Here is a 16,980-nt window from a genome sequence, read left to right as displayed (position 1 = left end):
GAATTGACATAGTTTTCTTTCCTCCTGTGTCAAATAAATTTTAGTCAAGTTTAATGTTTCAGAGAGCACAAAAATCCTTTCTATCCAACACGGTTATCAATTATATAACTAAAATCTAGCCTATATTCTACTGTTCCTAAACTAGTGGCTACTATTTAGTTTTAAAACTGTTTTCCAATAAATTGCTCCAAAGGTGAATATAAATTTCATTTTCTTTGCCATCATCTAGATCAGCTATCAACAACCTTGCATCTTTAAATCTGTCATATTACAATTCCATCATCCCCAACCAACCTTGAGTAGCTGGGGTGGTTAGGAATAAACTTGCACATTTGCAAAGACCCAGGTTAAGAAGCATATTGTAGATCTAGAAAAACATACACATTATACGTTGCAATTTGAATAATCCTATAAAAATATGTTATTTGAAAACAATAGTAAGTTCTTGAGGTTTTTTTAAATGTCATTTTAGTTTCAAATCCATAAAATACTTGTGGCCTTAAGATGAAAAGTATAATTGCAGAACCTTCTTATGTACACAAAAATTGGGGTGGAATGCTATGGATCCCAACAGAAAATTCATTTGAAGAGATTCATATTTTTCAGTCAATATATTTATGATCCAAGTACTGAGTCAGATCAGTTTCAAGTGCGACATTGGCCCCCAAGCTCTGAAATCATTCACACCTATCCACAGTGCCAACAAACCCTTGCAACATCTTTTTTTCCCCCATCATGTCCTCATCAGTGCTATCATCATGTTCCATTCCATGAGGGCCACAGGCTTGATTCATCCCCACCTGCCAGCATTGAAGAAGTGTTTTCCTCCTTCACTTAACATGGCCAAGGGCAAGGTCAAAGTATGTAAACTTGTTAGTCTTTGGAAGGAGTTTAGGCATTGGGCTGATACTGTAAAGACAATAGGGAAAGGACAGGGTTCAACAGTGGAGACAACTACTTCATCTGGGTACAGTTTTCTGCTGATTCAAGGGTAAGTGGATATCAATTTAATTTGATGAGGAGGAAAAACCAGTGTGCTTACAAAAAAAGAATTCTTAATTCTTAACTCAAAATGCATTTTCGTGACCATTCTGTCCTTTCCTGCTTTAAACAGCAAAATTAAATGAAGTTATGGACTTTCATAAATTTCCATAACTGGGGCCCATGACTTCACAAAAAAAGCCTTGTTAAGATTTTAAACTACAGCTTGGTGGGTCTGACATCCTACATATCCTGCAGCCAACTGGAGGATGGGAGGGACAGGGAAAGATTAAATGATCAAGGTTGTAAATTGTTCCCATTCCAACCTAATTCTCATTTATATGTAATGTAGGAAAATTTATATAGGAAAAAAATATGATGATACAAGCATTTAACTTTGCTATACCTAATAATTATCATTCCTCTTCACAAATAAGTTTCACGTACAACCTTCTTTACAAGTTAAACTACTAATTGTTGGCTTTGATGAACTTTAAATCTATTTAAATTCCAGACCAAGAAAATATACTTCTATCCTCAAGGCCTCACACCACTGATTCTTTAGGACAATTTTCCAATCCACATTGATCAAGGCTGTTCAAACTTTTATATTTAGACGCCTCTCCCTGGATGGAATATGAACAGGCAAAATAAATCCTGAAGCAAATGATACATAAAGCAGAAAGCAGATCTAGGGGAGACTCCAGCCATCTTTTCACTAGTACACAACAGATATATTGTCACTGTTGCCTGCTACCTTACCTAGCAAGAAACACATAGTCATCAGAAGGCTTTCTCTCTTGCCCGATGCCATGTTCTCCTCTACACAGTATTGGATGGTAAATAAAGAAAAATACCATTAGCTTTGCCCTTGTGGTTCTAGAAAGGAGGAAACTACAAAACTTGTTCTATTTTATTGCTCCTTTTTCGGAGACATTTGAACCAGATTCATACTACCTCTAGTCAGTAGATATCCTGGTTACCAAGATTCAGCCTGTGCCAGGGGCTGCTCATACACAAACTACCTTTTGTTATTACAGTGCATGTAACTAGGTTTTGTGCAGCAGCATAGAAGATCCATTCGACCCGGATGGGGCAATATTCCTGCATGTAATCTCTGTAACTATAATTTATGTATATTTTAGATATTTTCACTTGTAATTTTAGTTATAACTTATATCAAGTATGAGCCTCACTTATAGAGATTAGTTTTATAAATGTATTATAACTTTGTGTTAAACTATTTTATTATCTACTAACAGGGCTTTTTTTTTTGGTCATAGAACGCCCAGAACGGAGTTCTGGCACCTTTTTTGGATAGGACCTTGTATGGTAGGCAAGGTGAGTTGTATGACATGTGTGAGTTCTGGCACCTTTTTTTAAAAAAAAATAAACATTATTGACCAAGATAATAATTGCAATATATGCAAATAAATATGTTCCCAAATGCAACAGAATTCAGAAGCAGAATTGCAGGTTTTATTTTTTTTAAAGAAAAAGCAGACAACAGTCAGGCTTCATTCTCATTATTCAGTAATAATTCAAATAATTCAACTAGCTAACATTTCTCATTATTATTTTCATAGAACTGTTAATTCAAATATGACCTTCACTATTTTGTAATAATTTTACATAAGATGTGACTTGGATTGAATTAGATTTTTTTATACAATTAAACAACATTAACATGACCAAAAACAGGATAGAAACTTGGTATGTCTCAAGATATAGGATCCGTATGGTCAAGATTTCAGTTACATTTCAGTGCAGACCCTTGATTCTAGAATAATTTGTTCCCTGCTGACAATCTTTTAGATGTGTAACCTCCTCCCAGCTTCCTGATTATTAATGGCTCTCTTGGAGACACCATGTCTACCAAGCAGCTTCAATTAAATGAAGCCAAAGCATCTTTTTGTTTTTTATTCTAACCATACAGTTTTAGGATCAAACTCTTATATTTAACATATAGTATCACTCACATTTATGCATATGTGGTCTTCAAAACATCATATAAACATACAGTTCTGAGATGGTTATACATACTCGTTCTAAACACAGTTTTGGGAACTTTTTTCTGAAGTGCTGCCCAAAAAGTAAAGATCAGCATTACAAATTAGGGAGAACAAATTGTAGACTACTGTACATGCCAAGGATTATTTTCCATTGCTAGGAATAGATTCTACCTGGACAATTATGGAACTGAACTGTTCTGTTTTATATTAAAAATTATCTGTTTAACTATTCAGTAGAATTCTTTATGTTTTCCACTATTCATAATAAGGTGCCATAAACAGAAAGACATTATTGTTGTGGCCATATTTAAGATCGTATTATAAATTATTATAAATGTTTTGTAATTTGTATTGAATGCCATCTACCGTTGAATAAACCAGAGCTACTTGATTGCTTGCTATAATTTATATTCCCCCCCCCCCAAAATCTAAAACCAATTAACTCAGTTATTGTCTGGGTACATTTCAAATTTGATTTAAGAATAGATCTATTAACACTTCAGTACTGTTTCATATTTTACATCTATTTTTCAGGACATTTAAATTTTTATGAATATAATGCACAAATTACTTTTCCATCTTTTAAAGTGCAGCTACAATCCTAACATTATTGGATTAAATTCATACATATAATAGATCTAATAAATCAGTAAGCTGCATGTTAGTAACTTGTCCCATTTATTTTAACAATACTCTAAGTAACATAGTTTACATTTAATCATTGTTTACAGCTAAATCTCATTCAGATAAATGGATTATATTTCTACTGAAAAGATTAGGAGTCAAGATTTAAGATACACTCAAATCAATTTACATTCAAATTACAGGCACTGGATCCCTTTGGCATCAACACAGCTTGAACCAGAGGATAGTAGATGAAAAATCTTTGAAATGTATGCTTAGAAGCTATAATAATCATTAGGTGAATAAGATTTCTAACATATTCCACATGCAGCTTTATATATTACTCTTTAGGTACAAGATTGTTTCTTTAGGTACTTTAGGTACAAGATTATTTCATTAAAGTAAGTGTATCTGATAAAGCCAACAACTTGTTTTCTCTAATGTAGATATTTATTCCATGTCAGGATAAAAAATGATAATACGCATGGCTGTGGTTTGCTTTTTTTTTTTTTTTTGCTAACATTACACACATATAAAGCATTATCAGCTTTCTGATTCATTTATCAGAATTAAAATGTTCATATATTAATTAATACATATTCTGCCAATACAAGAATTATTTTTTTTCACAGCAAAGGAAACAAAAGTAATCATAATTTTTTAAAAAATAAAGAAAAATTCAATTTTAAAGAAGAAAAATAAAAGAACAGATAAGCTATTTAGAAGATAAGCTATCAGAAGAAAAAGGATATATAGATTGCAGCTCAACTAGTGATATTTTTCAGGAAGAAAGAGACCAACCTAAAAATCCTGAAAATATTTATATTGAGTTTCATCTTTGTACATATGGAAGAAATACCATTATTAACCAAGCAAAAAGATTGTTAATAAGGGTATCAAAACAACCATGTGTATGACTGTGTCTCATCTTCCTCTCAAAATTTATTGTGAAACTATGTTTACTTCAAGTCCATCTAGTTTCAAGGGCGCATTGATTCAGATCTCTATTCATCAGTTTTTGAAAAATGATTCTCTAATCATCATCAGACTGAAAAAAATTCACAATAAATCAGATATTAATAAAATAACCAAAAATATTTATGCAAATACAGCAAAAATAAAACAGAATTCAAATTGTTTAATAAGGGCAGTTGGAACATACAAAAGCTTCTTACCCTGAATTACAAACATCAGCCAATCTATTTCATGTAAAAATCCTTATATGTGAATTGTGATCTACTTATAAAGGGAAAAATAAAAAGCACAATATAGTGGACTGGACATATTAGTGAAGTGGAGATCTTTTGTTGGTCAAATGTTATGGTTGGTTTGCCCCCATCCCCATTAATCAATGAATTACCTGTGTATAACAAGCATTAGGCTTTCTCAATTGAGCTGCTGTTGGTGAAGGGCAACCATTTTTAAAAATGCACACCGCTATCCGGAGTATTATTCTTCAAAAGTAATAATAAGCTCAACAAAAAGTGTATATTCAGGTATTTAGGTTTTTTCCGTAATCCTAAGCACATATAGCTGGAACTTTTACTGAACTCAGTCAAAACTGTTTCTAGTAACTTTTCCCATAGCTTTATGTATATAACATGTGCATTATACTTTCCTATAATACAGTAGAATAGAACTCACAACAACCATTTTGCAATAAGAATGTTACCTCAGTACTAGAAAACCTGTACATGATAGTGTGTATGTATTCAAATCTAAATGCTCACTTATTAAATTTGATTTTAACAGAAAACTTAGTTCTATGTAATGTTTCTATTTAACAGTGTCTATTCTTCTTTCTTGTCTCAGATAATTGGTGTTGTTTGAGCATTCAACCTTACTCTCCTATACATCTAACTATATTGGTGCCAAAAATGAAAAACTCTCTAAAAGTCTTAATCTCTCAGTATTTAACAGTAGATATATTACAGCCTAACAACTATCTAACTGAAAGATCTATGTTGTTGTTATGCCAGGTGACTACAGCTCAGTAAATCTGAAAAAGTTTGACATGCATACTTCTATCTTGCAGCTGAACTATAGGGACAACCATACACTACATTTTACACATGACACTAAAACCAAGCCTGAGGTTCTCCATGCTATAATTGCTGTTAAAATCTTGCTAACACTAGATAGCAAGAGCAAGTCAATAATTTTTAAATTATTATATTTTAAAATCTAACATATATTGTAGTCAGAGTAAATGTTATGTCCATTGCATTAAGCTAATATAGTCCTAATCCCAAATTTAACATCCAACATATTTATTTCAAGTACATTTAATGAGGTAGAGAGATTTAACATCTTCATAAATAAAGTTACCCAAGAATGAAGCAACATTTTAGTTACTTAGATGAATTTCTATCTCACTTAATCTTTCAAAATAACACCTAATAGACCATTTTAAGTATCTAACAGGATGTTAACAAAAGATACGTATTTAATAGTAGGAAATATATATAGGTCAGGGTTAGCTATATCTTATTTATACAAGAAGATACCAATGAAACAATCTCACATTGTTCAAAGTATTTCATATAAATTAGTTTTATACAGTGTCTCCCAAATATTCAGTTAATTATTTATCTGTGGGGTAAATGCTATTAAAACTGAGGAGCTGCCATTTAGAATCCCTTTTGAAATTCCCACTATTTTTAGGGAGAGCAACATTACAATCAAGAACTTAGTTTTTTTAAATGACCGAATGAAAGTATGATATTTTGCATTATACAGAGCAATATGTGGGCCATCCCAGAAAATGAGTTTGTTGTGGATCTACTCTCCAGATCAGCTCAGCTCACCCCACCCTAATGTCTTACTCAGCCTATAATGGATGGTATTAGGGAAGTTTAACTGGATTTAAAAAGGGTGTGTAATGAAGGGAGGGGAGGGAAGGGAGAGGAGAAAGAAAAAAAGAGAGAAAGAAGGAAAGAAATAAAGAAATAAAGAAAGAGAGAGAGAGAGAGAGAGAGAGGAAGGAAGAAAGGAAAAAAGAAAGAAAGAAAGAAAGAAAGAGAGAGAGAGAGAGAAAGAAAGAAAGAAAGAAAGAAAGAAAGAAAGAAAGAAAGAAAGAAAGAAAGAAAGAAAGAAAGAAAGAAAGAAAGAAGACAGAGACTGGGGCATAGATGTGTCAGTTTAATCACTTGAAGAACTACACTTTGGCCAAATGTACTTAGCTGTAGTGTAGCATCTCATCTTCCAGGCAATGTTAATCCCCATCAGTAGTGTTGTTCCAGTCTCAAGGCTGATCTCACCCTTTTATCCATTCTAAAATATCATAAAATATTTTTGAAAGATGTCAAGAAGATCATAAAAGGCAATCACACATTTTCAGTTTGGCCCAAGCCGACATTTTTATTTCTTTTTGCTGCACATATCTGTTTATTCGTAGTTTAAGCTGTTGCACATAGTCATTTATTTATGAAATCAGAAGAGGGGAAGTCTCCAAACTTCTTTTTTAATATTATGATCCTAAAAATGATATACATATAAAGGAATGATAACATTTGCCATGATTTGTCCAAAAATTAAGCCAGGCCGAGTCTGGAATTCTACATAATCATTACCTATACTACATGTTAGCTTTCTCTTTTGCCACTTTCTTAAATTGATAATACAAAACATATTCCAGACAGTTCTGTCAAATCATTTTGGTAACATAAAAATGCCTCCTGCTTCATTTTAATAAAGTTAACAAGAGGGCACTAAAGAATGTCATGTAAGGTGCCATACTCAAAGCTGCATCAATTTTAGCATTTCCATACTCTTTTTGGTATGCACTTTTCTTTACAATAGTGAATTTGGTAACAATTTTCCAAATGCTAGCCACAAACCAGAGTCTTTCTTCTCAGAGTTCTGTCTTAGATAAGAATGGGCTCCTGTCTTATTAATAAATTGACTGATTATACAAAATGGCTGCATTATCTAGAAATGTTTCTCAACCTAAGCAAATTTAATATACATGAACTTCAATTTACAGAATTTTCCAGCCTGTGAAATTCTGCAAGCTGAAGTTCAGATATCTTAGAGCTGTGCAATTGATCTAGATCTTCAGACATGATTGCATTATACTCACACAACTGCATGAATCTAGTTTGTGCCAACCTATAATTGTACCCTAATTATTTGCATCTTGGTTTGAATATGAGGTTACACATGCCCCAATAGTACACCAGTATGCTAGCAAAGAGATCTTGGTCCTTGGAGCAATTATCTCAGAGAAAGTTTTAAAAAATATTTTGTAAGATACAGTTAGGTTTTCCTGCATAAGAGTCAGTTATTTGAATCCTCTTCCTAAATATTAATAGTAATATAATTGCTATTAGTCATGCTATAAATAAACCTTAATTATTAAATTTTAGGCCTGTAACCTATAATTTTATTATAAGCTATGTAAGTTATATAAATTATTACATAATTCAAACTGACTTTGTGTTTTGGGGTCATTTACCCCTCTTTCAACGATCTACAGGATTTTATAACAAAACTAGCCTTTGTTATGGCAATATAAAAATGTATCACAGACTAACCCTTGAAAGTATTAGTGACAAAACAGTTTAGCATGGTTTGAATCTGTAATCAACACACTGAAGTAATAACAGCAATGGTGATTATTAATAAAAGCAGTAACAATGAGTCACAAATCAACCTAGAGTTTTCACTTGAGGCACAATTAGCCAGGCTGAAGTTATCCTACTTCAGACACATTATGGGAAGACCTTGTTCTCTGGAGAAGGCTCTGATGTTGAGAATGGTGGAAGGAAAGGGAAGAGGACAACTAGCAACAAGATGGACTCAGTTACAGTGGTGATGGGTGCACCATTGGAATACTGAAGGGCCATGTTAGGGATAGATGATCATGGAGAAAACCTATAAATAAGAGTCAACCATGTATTGATGGCATGCCTTCATCACCACCATCACTGTTTCAAAGAAAGTTATGTCTTCCCCCCCCCCAAGGCAAAAACCGCCAAAGGCATCCCAGTTACCCAACACAACACAGGAGTAAAAAGGCAACCCAAGCCCTCACTCCCAGAAAAGCCTCCTTGCATCCTGTCTAATGGCAACCCCTGAAGCTCTTGAACCCTGAAACTCCTTCTCCAATTGGAGCCCAAGGTCCCCAAACTCTAAGACCAAGTGGAGAGGAAGCCACACCCTCACCTGCTTCTCCTGTTTGACAGTTCCAATCCTGCCCCAGCAGCCTTCACCCCAGAGAGGAGGAGAGTGGGGGGGGGGCTCCCTGCTCTTCTCTCCTCTTTGCTTGTCTGCATCCTTACAGGCGCCTAGTGGCAGGGGACTGGCCCCCAGCCTCAGCCCCTCTCTGGCCGCCTGACAGATGAGCTGCGGACAGCCACGCGAGGTCACCTCCTGAGCCCAGTCGCCAGCCAGCTGAGGGGAGGGTGGGGGGCAGACGCGCGCATCTGCCCTTCGAGTAAGGAAACGCGCAGGTGTCAGAAGGCGCAAAGCTCGGAGAATCGGCGGAAAAAGAAAGGAAGCGACGACCGTAGGACAGGATCTGAAAGAACCCCACGGTTCTTCCACTCCAAGAGACCCCCCATAAACTCTGCAAAAAAAAAAAAAGTTCTGCAAAAAAACAACAACCCTGCACTAGAGTGGGGTTGGTTGCACCTTCGAATGTGCGTGTCTTTCGATCCACTCACTCGTTAAGCCGAGCCAGATTAAGAGTACAACGAAAGGAGGCACAGTTCTCTCTCTCTCTCTCTCTCTCTCTCTCTCTCTCTCTCTCTCTCTCTCTCTCTCTCCCTCCCTCCCTTGGATAAAAAAAAAAATCCAGGGTGGGAGAACTGAAAAGAGAAGATTGTTCAGCCTGCGACAAGTTACCGGCTTTTGCATAAAGCTCCGCGATGAGTGTAAGCGGCAAGGAAATATATATATTCCTTCGATCGCATGTACGAATGAATTAAATTCCAGTGTCAAGTATCAGAAGGTTAGGAGAATATTGTGTGTAGATAAACCTTGCCACCCCTTGCCCCCGGGGGAGCCCCGTGCACAATGTGGAGATGATGAATGGGCGTTGGGAGAGGAGATCGAAGCGAGGGCCGTCTTGCCTCAACTCTCTCCTACAAAACTATAGGGCAATTAATTGTGCCTTGTCCCCTCATCCTTCATCTCCTTGTGGCACGTATCGATGAAGATTACTGCTGATGGACCATTTTATCACCTTAAATAAACAGTCACCACCTCTTCTAACCTCAATCTAATATACGGGCCGCGCGTCCACCTTGTAAAGTTGCTGCTCCTGGATGGGGAAAAAACAGAATGGTGGAAAATAGCTACAGTACGCTGAAGATACGATAGCAATTGGGGAAATATATACACCGTGTACATATATATGTATACATCGAGGTTTAATCCCAAGAGGCTCCTCTTCGCCCCCTCCTCCTGCTTGCCCGCCAGGTTGGGAGTGGGGCAAAAGCGCTCGCCAGACAGAGGGGTAAATGCACGGAAGGGGGCGGGCTGTTGAACCTGCTGGTTCGTTTCACACGTTGCAAAGCGCGGTGTGGGGCAGAAATGTCCTTTGTTTTTAAACCTCCGGGGGGGGGGGAGGGCAGAGAGGAAGGAAAGATACGTTTTAAAACTAGACTTCGAGAGCATAAAAGCAGGATTTAGGAGGCAGCGCTAAAGGCACGGCGTCTCCTCCTCTTTGGCTCTGCTTTAATTAAGGATTTCTCACCATAAACTGCCCTTACTGAAAGAACTGGAAGGGGGGGGGTGGCTCTCTTGGACTTATAGTAATCAGTAAACAACTTAAAAGGCGTTAGAAATAATTGCACTAGGCCAAAAATGTTTTGTCTGGGTTATTGCTTATTTGCAAATTTTAGGATAGGAAACCTTCCACGTCCAGCACTGAACTTGTTCACTCGCCTGGGCTCTGTGAAAGAGAGAAAGACTGGAATTCTGTTTCATCTCCAGTAAAAACGCCCTTACTTGCTCAGCAACTTTGGAGTTCATCAAACCTTTACAACAACAGACCCAGATTGCTCATTTCACCGAATCCATTCGACTCCCAATTCTCTCAATTTGCTGTGATTTCCTTGCTAGAATATTTCCGCTAGAAACAACAAACCTTCAATGTTTCATAAATAAAGAAATAAAAATCAATCAATCTGTGCGGGCAATATCTTCTCAATGTTAACCTCAAATTAATTTATATCAAGAACTGGAAATTCCTAAGTGCCAAAAACAGCAGTCAAGTGTCTATTTATCTGGAAGTCGACGTGTAAGTGAAGCAATGGCTGTGTATATTTTTTAAAAGTGTGAAATTGTAAATTAGCTACTATTCATGTTGTAGAACCACTGCCACATCGCAAAACAGATGCCTTTTACCAGAAACGTATGAGGCATCGAGCCATTTTCAATTTCACATATTCATGTCAATAAGAATAAAAAGCATTATATTATAATGGTTATTAATGATATTGGTGATATAATGAGTATGTTAATTAATATTAATCTAGGATTAAGTACTGCAACTTTATTCTCTGCTCGCTTTACAGACTTAATTAAATTTTAGCATTCCAGTTTGTATTTTGCCTGGAAAGCATTTAGGCTGAATGGTGTTACTGACAGCTGGATTTGTTTTCTAATTAAGTGAAATATTGGAACTCAACTCAACTCATTAGGGCTTAGACTCCATCCATGGAGCAAAGAGACACTAAAATTAGTAAATGTGTTTTGGGTAAGAGTGCTAAATGACAAATCCGATAACTTGCTTTAACTGGGCTAAGGGTGACAAAAATTGTGTGCTGTACAACAGTCAAGACAAAATTACTGATGGGGAATAGGGCAAGCAAATGAAGGCACCATCAACACGCACAAGACCTTGTGTTGGAGACTAGACTGCCCACTCACCCCCGCCCTCCCTCCCCAAATTTCTGACTTTCTGACCCGGGCTTTCTAAATGCCTAATTATTTTTATTTAGGTATAGTCTCCTGTCGCACCTAGAACCCTGGGCGGCTTCAGAAGTATTCACCTCCGATTGCAATAGCACTCGTGTGGTGCGTTTACTACCAAATCGAGCGAAAGGCATAGACGTCCAAGCGTTCTTGTTCCGGGCAACGAGCAGGTTCGAACGGACCGGACAGCACGCGAAATGGGGAAACAGAACAGCGAAACGAAAAGGAGCTTCATTCATCTGGGCACCAGAAGGGCCGGCTGGCGGGAGGAGAAGGGGAAGGAGATGGAAGGTCTCTATTTCACGCTCAGCAATAGTGGCCCTCGCAGCCAGCTCGCAAGATGCACCCCCCAGTTGGGTCCCTTCAAAGAGCAAACGCGAGCTCCTTTGCAGCAGATGGCATTTTCACCCACAGTAGAGACGGACCCCCCCCCTTCCTTCCTCCCCCCTCCCCAGCCAGTCCTCTTTTGACGGTCCCTAGTCGCCGCCGGAGAAAGGATTTGAGACCCTCTCCGATGGCACAGAACAGACACACCCGGCGATGTAATTACGGTCACAAGGAATGAAAAGAATAGGAGTGGTCGATGCTCGAGGTCCGGGCATCGACGGCCCGATCCACCAGCCTTAGCTCAAGGCTCTAGACTTGGCCCGCCTCCCAATGATCGGAAGGAAGTCCTGTCGGCAACAATCGGAGCCTTTTTCAGGGGAGGGGAAGAGAAGGGAGCAAGCCAGGTGGAAGCCGAGGCTCGAGGGGGAGGGGGAGAGGGCCGGAGTGGGTTGGGGCCAGCGAGCTGCCTCGCTGGAGCCTAAACCCGCCCCACGCGTGGCTGAGCTCCACTGCCAAGGCGAGCCGCCTTTTGGGAGAGACGGAAGGCCACCTGGTGGCTCTTGCAAGCCTTTCCGGGAAGAAGCGCGCGACTTCAGAAAACTTAATTCCGGACAAAAAGACAAGAGAGCCAGTTCGATCCCAGGAAGGCGGCTTTTCTTTCTTTCTTTCTTTCTTTCTTTCTTTCTTTCTTTCTTTCTTTCTTTCTTTCTTTCTTTCTTTCTTTCTTTCTTTCTTTCTTAATTCATCAGCTTGCTCTTTAGAAGCCCCGTATCTCCCAAATTACCGATTTCTCTCTGCGAGAAGTAAAGCTATCTATGCTGGCAACTGAAAGCGCCTGTCGGAGTGTCTTAATTTATGGCACCAATAACTTAGGGGGGTCGCTTCCTCTCTAACCGCCCTGCGCTTCTTGAGGAAAACCACCGGCCGCACGACCAGGTGATACGCAACAAGGCAGGACCCCAAGAGAAATCTCTGTGGAAATGCTGAAAACGGATCCAAATTGACGCCTCGTTTTCGGAGGACGGTTAAAAAGAGAAAAGCTAAGGCTACAATATCCCATTGAGTGCGGGTGAAGAAAAAGATCTAGCACTGTGTTCTTCTTCTCTCCCTAAATTTAGAGTAAACATGGGTCGGATTTGGCTCACCTCCGCACTTGCTGAGCCCTATGCAATCCGGGGCTTCCTTCCAAGTAGCTGTTTCAATTCTCTGATCTCTAAAGACATTCACTTTTATGTAAATTCAGTGCAAGTGTAATCTTGTTATTACAATAAGCTATATGGGAAACTGGGAAATTTCTGCAACTTTGGAAGGAAGTTTTAGTTCCAAGTGGAAATATCTGTTTGAGTGATTGCTACTTTTCTGTCCCACCAACCTGGCTATTTAAACCATAATTATATTGATGAGGTTTCTAATGTTTGAATTAAAGTATTCTTACTCAGACTTTACACGGATTCTTCTGCCACACAGATCTATACCCATTCAAGCCCCAAATAAAATTAATTACTCTCCTAACTTGCTTGCATTTGTTTCCATGGAAATATAGCAAAGGTGTAAGTCATACAGTTTGAAGTAGAATGTTTCACTGGGTTGAAGAACAACTAATTTATTAGGAGAAAGGAAAGCTACAACTATATTGTACTTCCTCATATATATTTTTCATGTATTATTTGTAGGCTTTCATTATGTTGTCATTTAAGATAACTAAAAAGATTTTAAACAATTTCAAATGCCATCCATGGTGCAAGCAAATGCAGTGCAAGCTACAATCCTGAAACAAAGGGGTTCTGTCAAAATATGTATCCTTTTGGGGGGAAAAACTATCAAAAAAGAATTCAACCAGTGTTTTTGATAAAATAAATATTACTCTTTTAATTTAAAAATCCATTCTGAAATTCCCCATTGAGTTTTGAAACTCAGTTATACTTCTGACATTTATACTTTTGAAAACTAACTTCCTATAAAACAGCTTGGACACTAGTGAGGAAAACCCAATAAGAATGAAAGGTGTATGATATTTCCAAACAAGCCAATGAAAAAAGTTAAATTTCTTTCTCCTTAACTGTATTCTCAGTATAGGGGCGGACAAAGTCTTTCCAACTCTCTTGCTACACCATTAAGAAGAAAACCTTGAAAGTAAATAAAATCAAATACAAAGCACTCATTTTCAAGAAAGTTACAGTAAGGTAAGGCTTTGATAAACAATCTATTGGGGGTCTAACTATGTTTTCCAGAGAACACTTGTGGCAAAAAAAAAAAAAAAAATCCTTTCTACGATTTAATTTAAGCTTACTTCTTAAGTTCATGAAACTTTGGGGAAGGGAGTCCCGTTGGCTGCTGGGAGCCCTCCAAAATGCAAAGGCCAAAAGGGCCAGTTTGAAGCTTCTTTCCGACCTGCTTAATTTAAAGTAAACTGTAGGCATATTTCAGATATCTAGGACGTCGGGTCCTATGCGTCTCATTTAAGGGTGGATTTGGGGTGGTCCTATATGGTAGCAATTGTTATTGTAATCCTGGCTACATGAAATTCTCTACCAGCCTATTCGCAAAAAAATCGGCAAATTTATTTCTGAGTAAAACTTGTACAAGTTTGCCTGAGAGCTCGGCTGTGTGGAGGAACAAATTCGGATAGGAGGCCTCAAAGCCCTTGAGAAAAGCAAGGAAACCCCCCCCCCATCCCAAAGGCCTGCGTCGTGCCTAGAGAAAACTCAGTGGGTACGTACGATTGTTGGGGTCCCCGGTGTGCTGGTTGAGGGGAATGATCTCCATGCGCTGCTGCCCGTAGAGGTAATAGTCCAGTTCTTCGGCGGTGCAGCGAAACCTGGACGCCCCCCTCTCGCTGCACTTGGCCAGGCTGCCGCCGCCCCCTCCCAAGTCCTTGGTCTGCAAGAGCGAGACCGGGGCTCCCGTCGCTGGATCGGAGCTTTGGATCGGCCCGAAGACAGGGATCTGCGCCATCGGCAGCGAAGTCAAGCTGGCCAGGGAGGCGGCGGCGGCGACGCACGAAGACGGGGCGGACGAAGGAGTGGAAGAAGAGGAGGAGGAGGAGGAGGACGACGACGAAGAGGATGAAGAGGTGGACGAAGCGAGAGAGGCCGGGAGCTGCCGGAGGTTGTCACAGGTCGGGTCGACGGCTCTTTCGGGCGGCTGGAGGGGATGGCCCAGCAGCCCCACGCCGCCTTTCAGTTGGCTGCTGGGCGGGAAAAGCTGCTGCCAGTGTTGGAGGTAAGCCGGGTCCACCTTGAGGAAAGCTGATCCGCCGGGATCGCCGGGCTTCAGCATCTCTGCGAGCCTGGGGAGGAGGAGGGGGGGGTAGAGAGAGCTGAGAGATTCTGCCGGGATTTTAGTCAGCCAGGTGGGTCTCAGTCCCCCGGACAAGCGCGGGCGGGAGAGAAGTGAGGGTCTTTTACTACTGAGCGCCCATCCAAGATTTTCCCGGCACCATTGAGAACTGGGGAGGGTCGTTCAGGCGCAGAGCCTGACAGGGTAGACCCCAACTTTCGAGGGAGGGGGGGAAAAGGGAAGGAGGAGCCCGGGGGCTTTGACCTCTCCCCTCTCCTCTCCTCTCCTCTCCCCCACCCCACCCCCTAGAATTCCCCAAACGTCCCGCTCCTCCGGGTTGTAGTCGTCCGCTTTATCCCCGCCGCCTTTCCCACCGCCCCTCCGCGCACCCTACCGCATCCCCCCCGATCCGACCTCTGCGCCTCCAACCCAGGGAGGCCGCCCCGCGCTCCCCACTGATTTCCCCAACGCCATCCGAAAGGGAAAGGGAGAAAGGGAAGGAGCTGAGCCCGCGAATCTCCAGGCAAGCGAGCCGCAGCGTCCCGGCGAGAAGTTGGCTGCCGGAAAGCCAACTTCATCCGATCGCGGGCGGCCAGGAAGCCCAGCGCCCCGACGGGCAAAGCCCCCGCCTGGATGCCGGCGGCCGGCCTCTCCTAGTACCTGAGCTGCGCGGAGGGGGAGGAGGAGGCGAGAAGGAGGAGAACTCTTCGGGGTCCCAGCGGATCCAAACGAGGCGAAAGGACGAAGGAGCTCGATGTCCGACAACCTGGGCCGGGAGGGAGGCGAGAAGCCGCCGAGGCCGGAGGGCGGCCGGCTGTCCGGAAGGGAGACCGGTTGGCCTCTTCGCTGGCCGGCGGGCGCGCTCTGGCTGTGACTGCTCGGCGGAGGCTGTTGGGCTCTCCGCAGCGTTCCGCGCGCTGGCCGCCTTTGGGCGAGACACGTGGCTTTGACGACAGCATCAAACATAAGCGCGGCGGGGCGGGGGGGGGAGGAGGGGGAGCGGGAGCGGAGAAAGTGGCGGATCTGGGACCGAGAAGCCCGCGCGCTCCTTTCCCGGCTCTCCACGCTCTTCCCCCCCCCCAGCAAAACGGTCCGCACAAAGACGCGCGTGCGCGTACCCATCCCGCCTCCGGGGTCGGCTGAAGTTGCGACCGTGCGGAGCCGAAGGGAAAGCGCTGCAGCTGCCGCCGCCGCCGCTTCCTTCGCAAGTTCTCGAGGTGGAAAACCGGACCGGGCACGCGGGCTGCACGGGGAGCTGGAGAGAGCTCGGTCGCCGCTGGGGACTTTCTCGGTTGCGGGAAAAGAGCAAGATGACCCGGCGGCTTCCTGAAAGAGCAAGGCCGCCCCGAAGGGGAAACTCGTGGAGAACGAAATCGGCGGGAAGCAAAAACGGATTCCCTGGGCGTGTGAACGGGCCATTTCGCTGATCTTGAAGTGGCGTCAGGGAGGAGATGCTGACATCCTTGGCCTTTGACTCTCTCTCTCTCTCTCTCTCTCTCTCTCACACACACACACACACAAACGCACACACGTCCTCCTAATCCCACTCCCATTTTCCGACCTTCCGCTAAAGTCAAGCTCCATTTTCGAAACAATTCAGAGCTTGCTTGTTTTCTCATAGTCCTTACATGGGTTGCCAAGAAGAGCCTGGGGCCCCACACCTCGGCCGAGCCTTCAAGTTCAGGTTGGCCACGCGAGACTAACCTTTATGGACGGGCATTTTTTGTACAACGTGGGGTTTCCTTTCCCAGACGGAGTTGTCTCTATGGCCGGAGTTGTCTGTATGGCCACCCCCGCAATATTTTTCACCAGCATCTAAGAAACTGGTGTGGTT

At 41.6% G+C, this 16,980-nt stretch overlaps 1 protein-coding gene across 3 annotated transcripts in view; it reads right to left on the bottom strand.

Annotated features, from left to right (window-relative positions):
- PRDM6 (PR/SET domain 6) overlaps window positions 1–16,085 on the bottom strand; it is a 98,547-nt gene extending 82,462 nt beyond the window's left edge. For all 3 annotated transcript variants that reach the window (XM_039329860.1, XM_039329861.1, XM_039329862.1), the window contains exons 1-2: window positions 15,807–16,085; window positions 14,588–15,156 (exon numbers count right to left, since the gene is read on the bottom strand). In XM_039329860.1, coding sequence (XP_039185794.1) covers window positions 14,588–15,146 — 559 coding nt within the window. In that variant the 5' untranslated portion in view covers window positions 15,147–15,156; window positions 15,807–16,085. The remainder of the gene's footprint in view (window positions 1–14,587; window positions 15,157–15,806) is intronic.
- Window positions 16,086–16,980: the final 895 nt, after the last annotated feature.

The sequence above is a fragment of the Crotalus tigris genome, unplaced genomic scaffold (genome assembly GCF_016545835.1).
Source record: "Crotalus tigris isolate CLP2741 ecotype Arizona unplaced genomic scaffold, ASM1654583v1 scf7180000024419.1143555, whole genome shotgun sequence".
Classification (NCBI taxonomy): Eukaryota; Metazoa; Chordata; class Lepidosauria; order Squamata; family Viperidae; genus Crotalus; species Crotalus tigris.
Note: the sequence above shows the minus strand (reverse complement) of the source record. Positions and strands in the feature narration are given on the sequence as shown.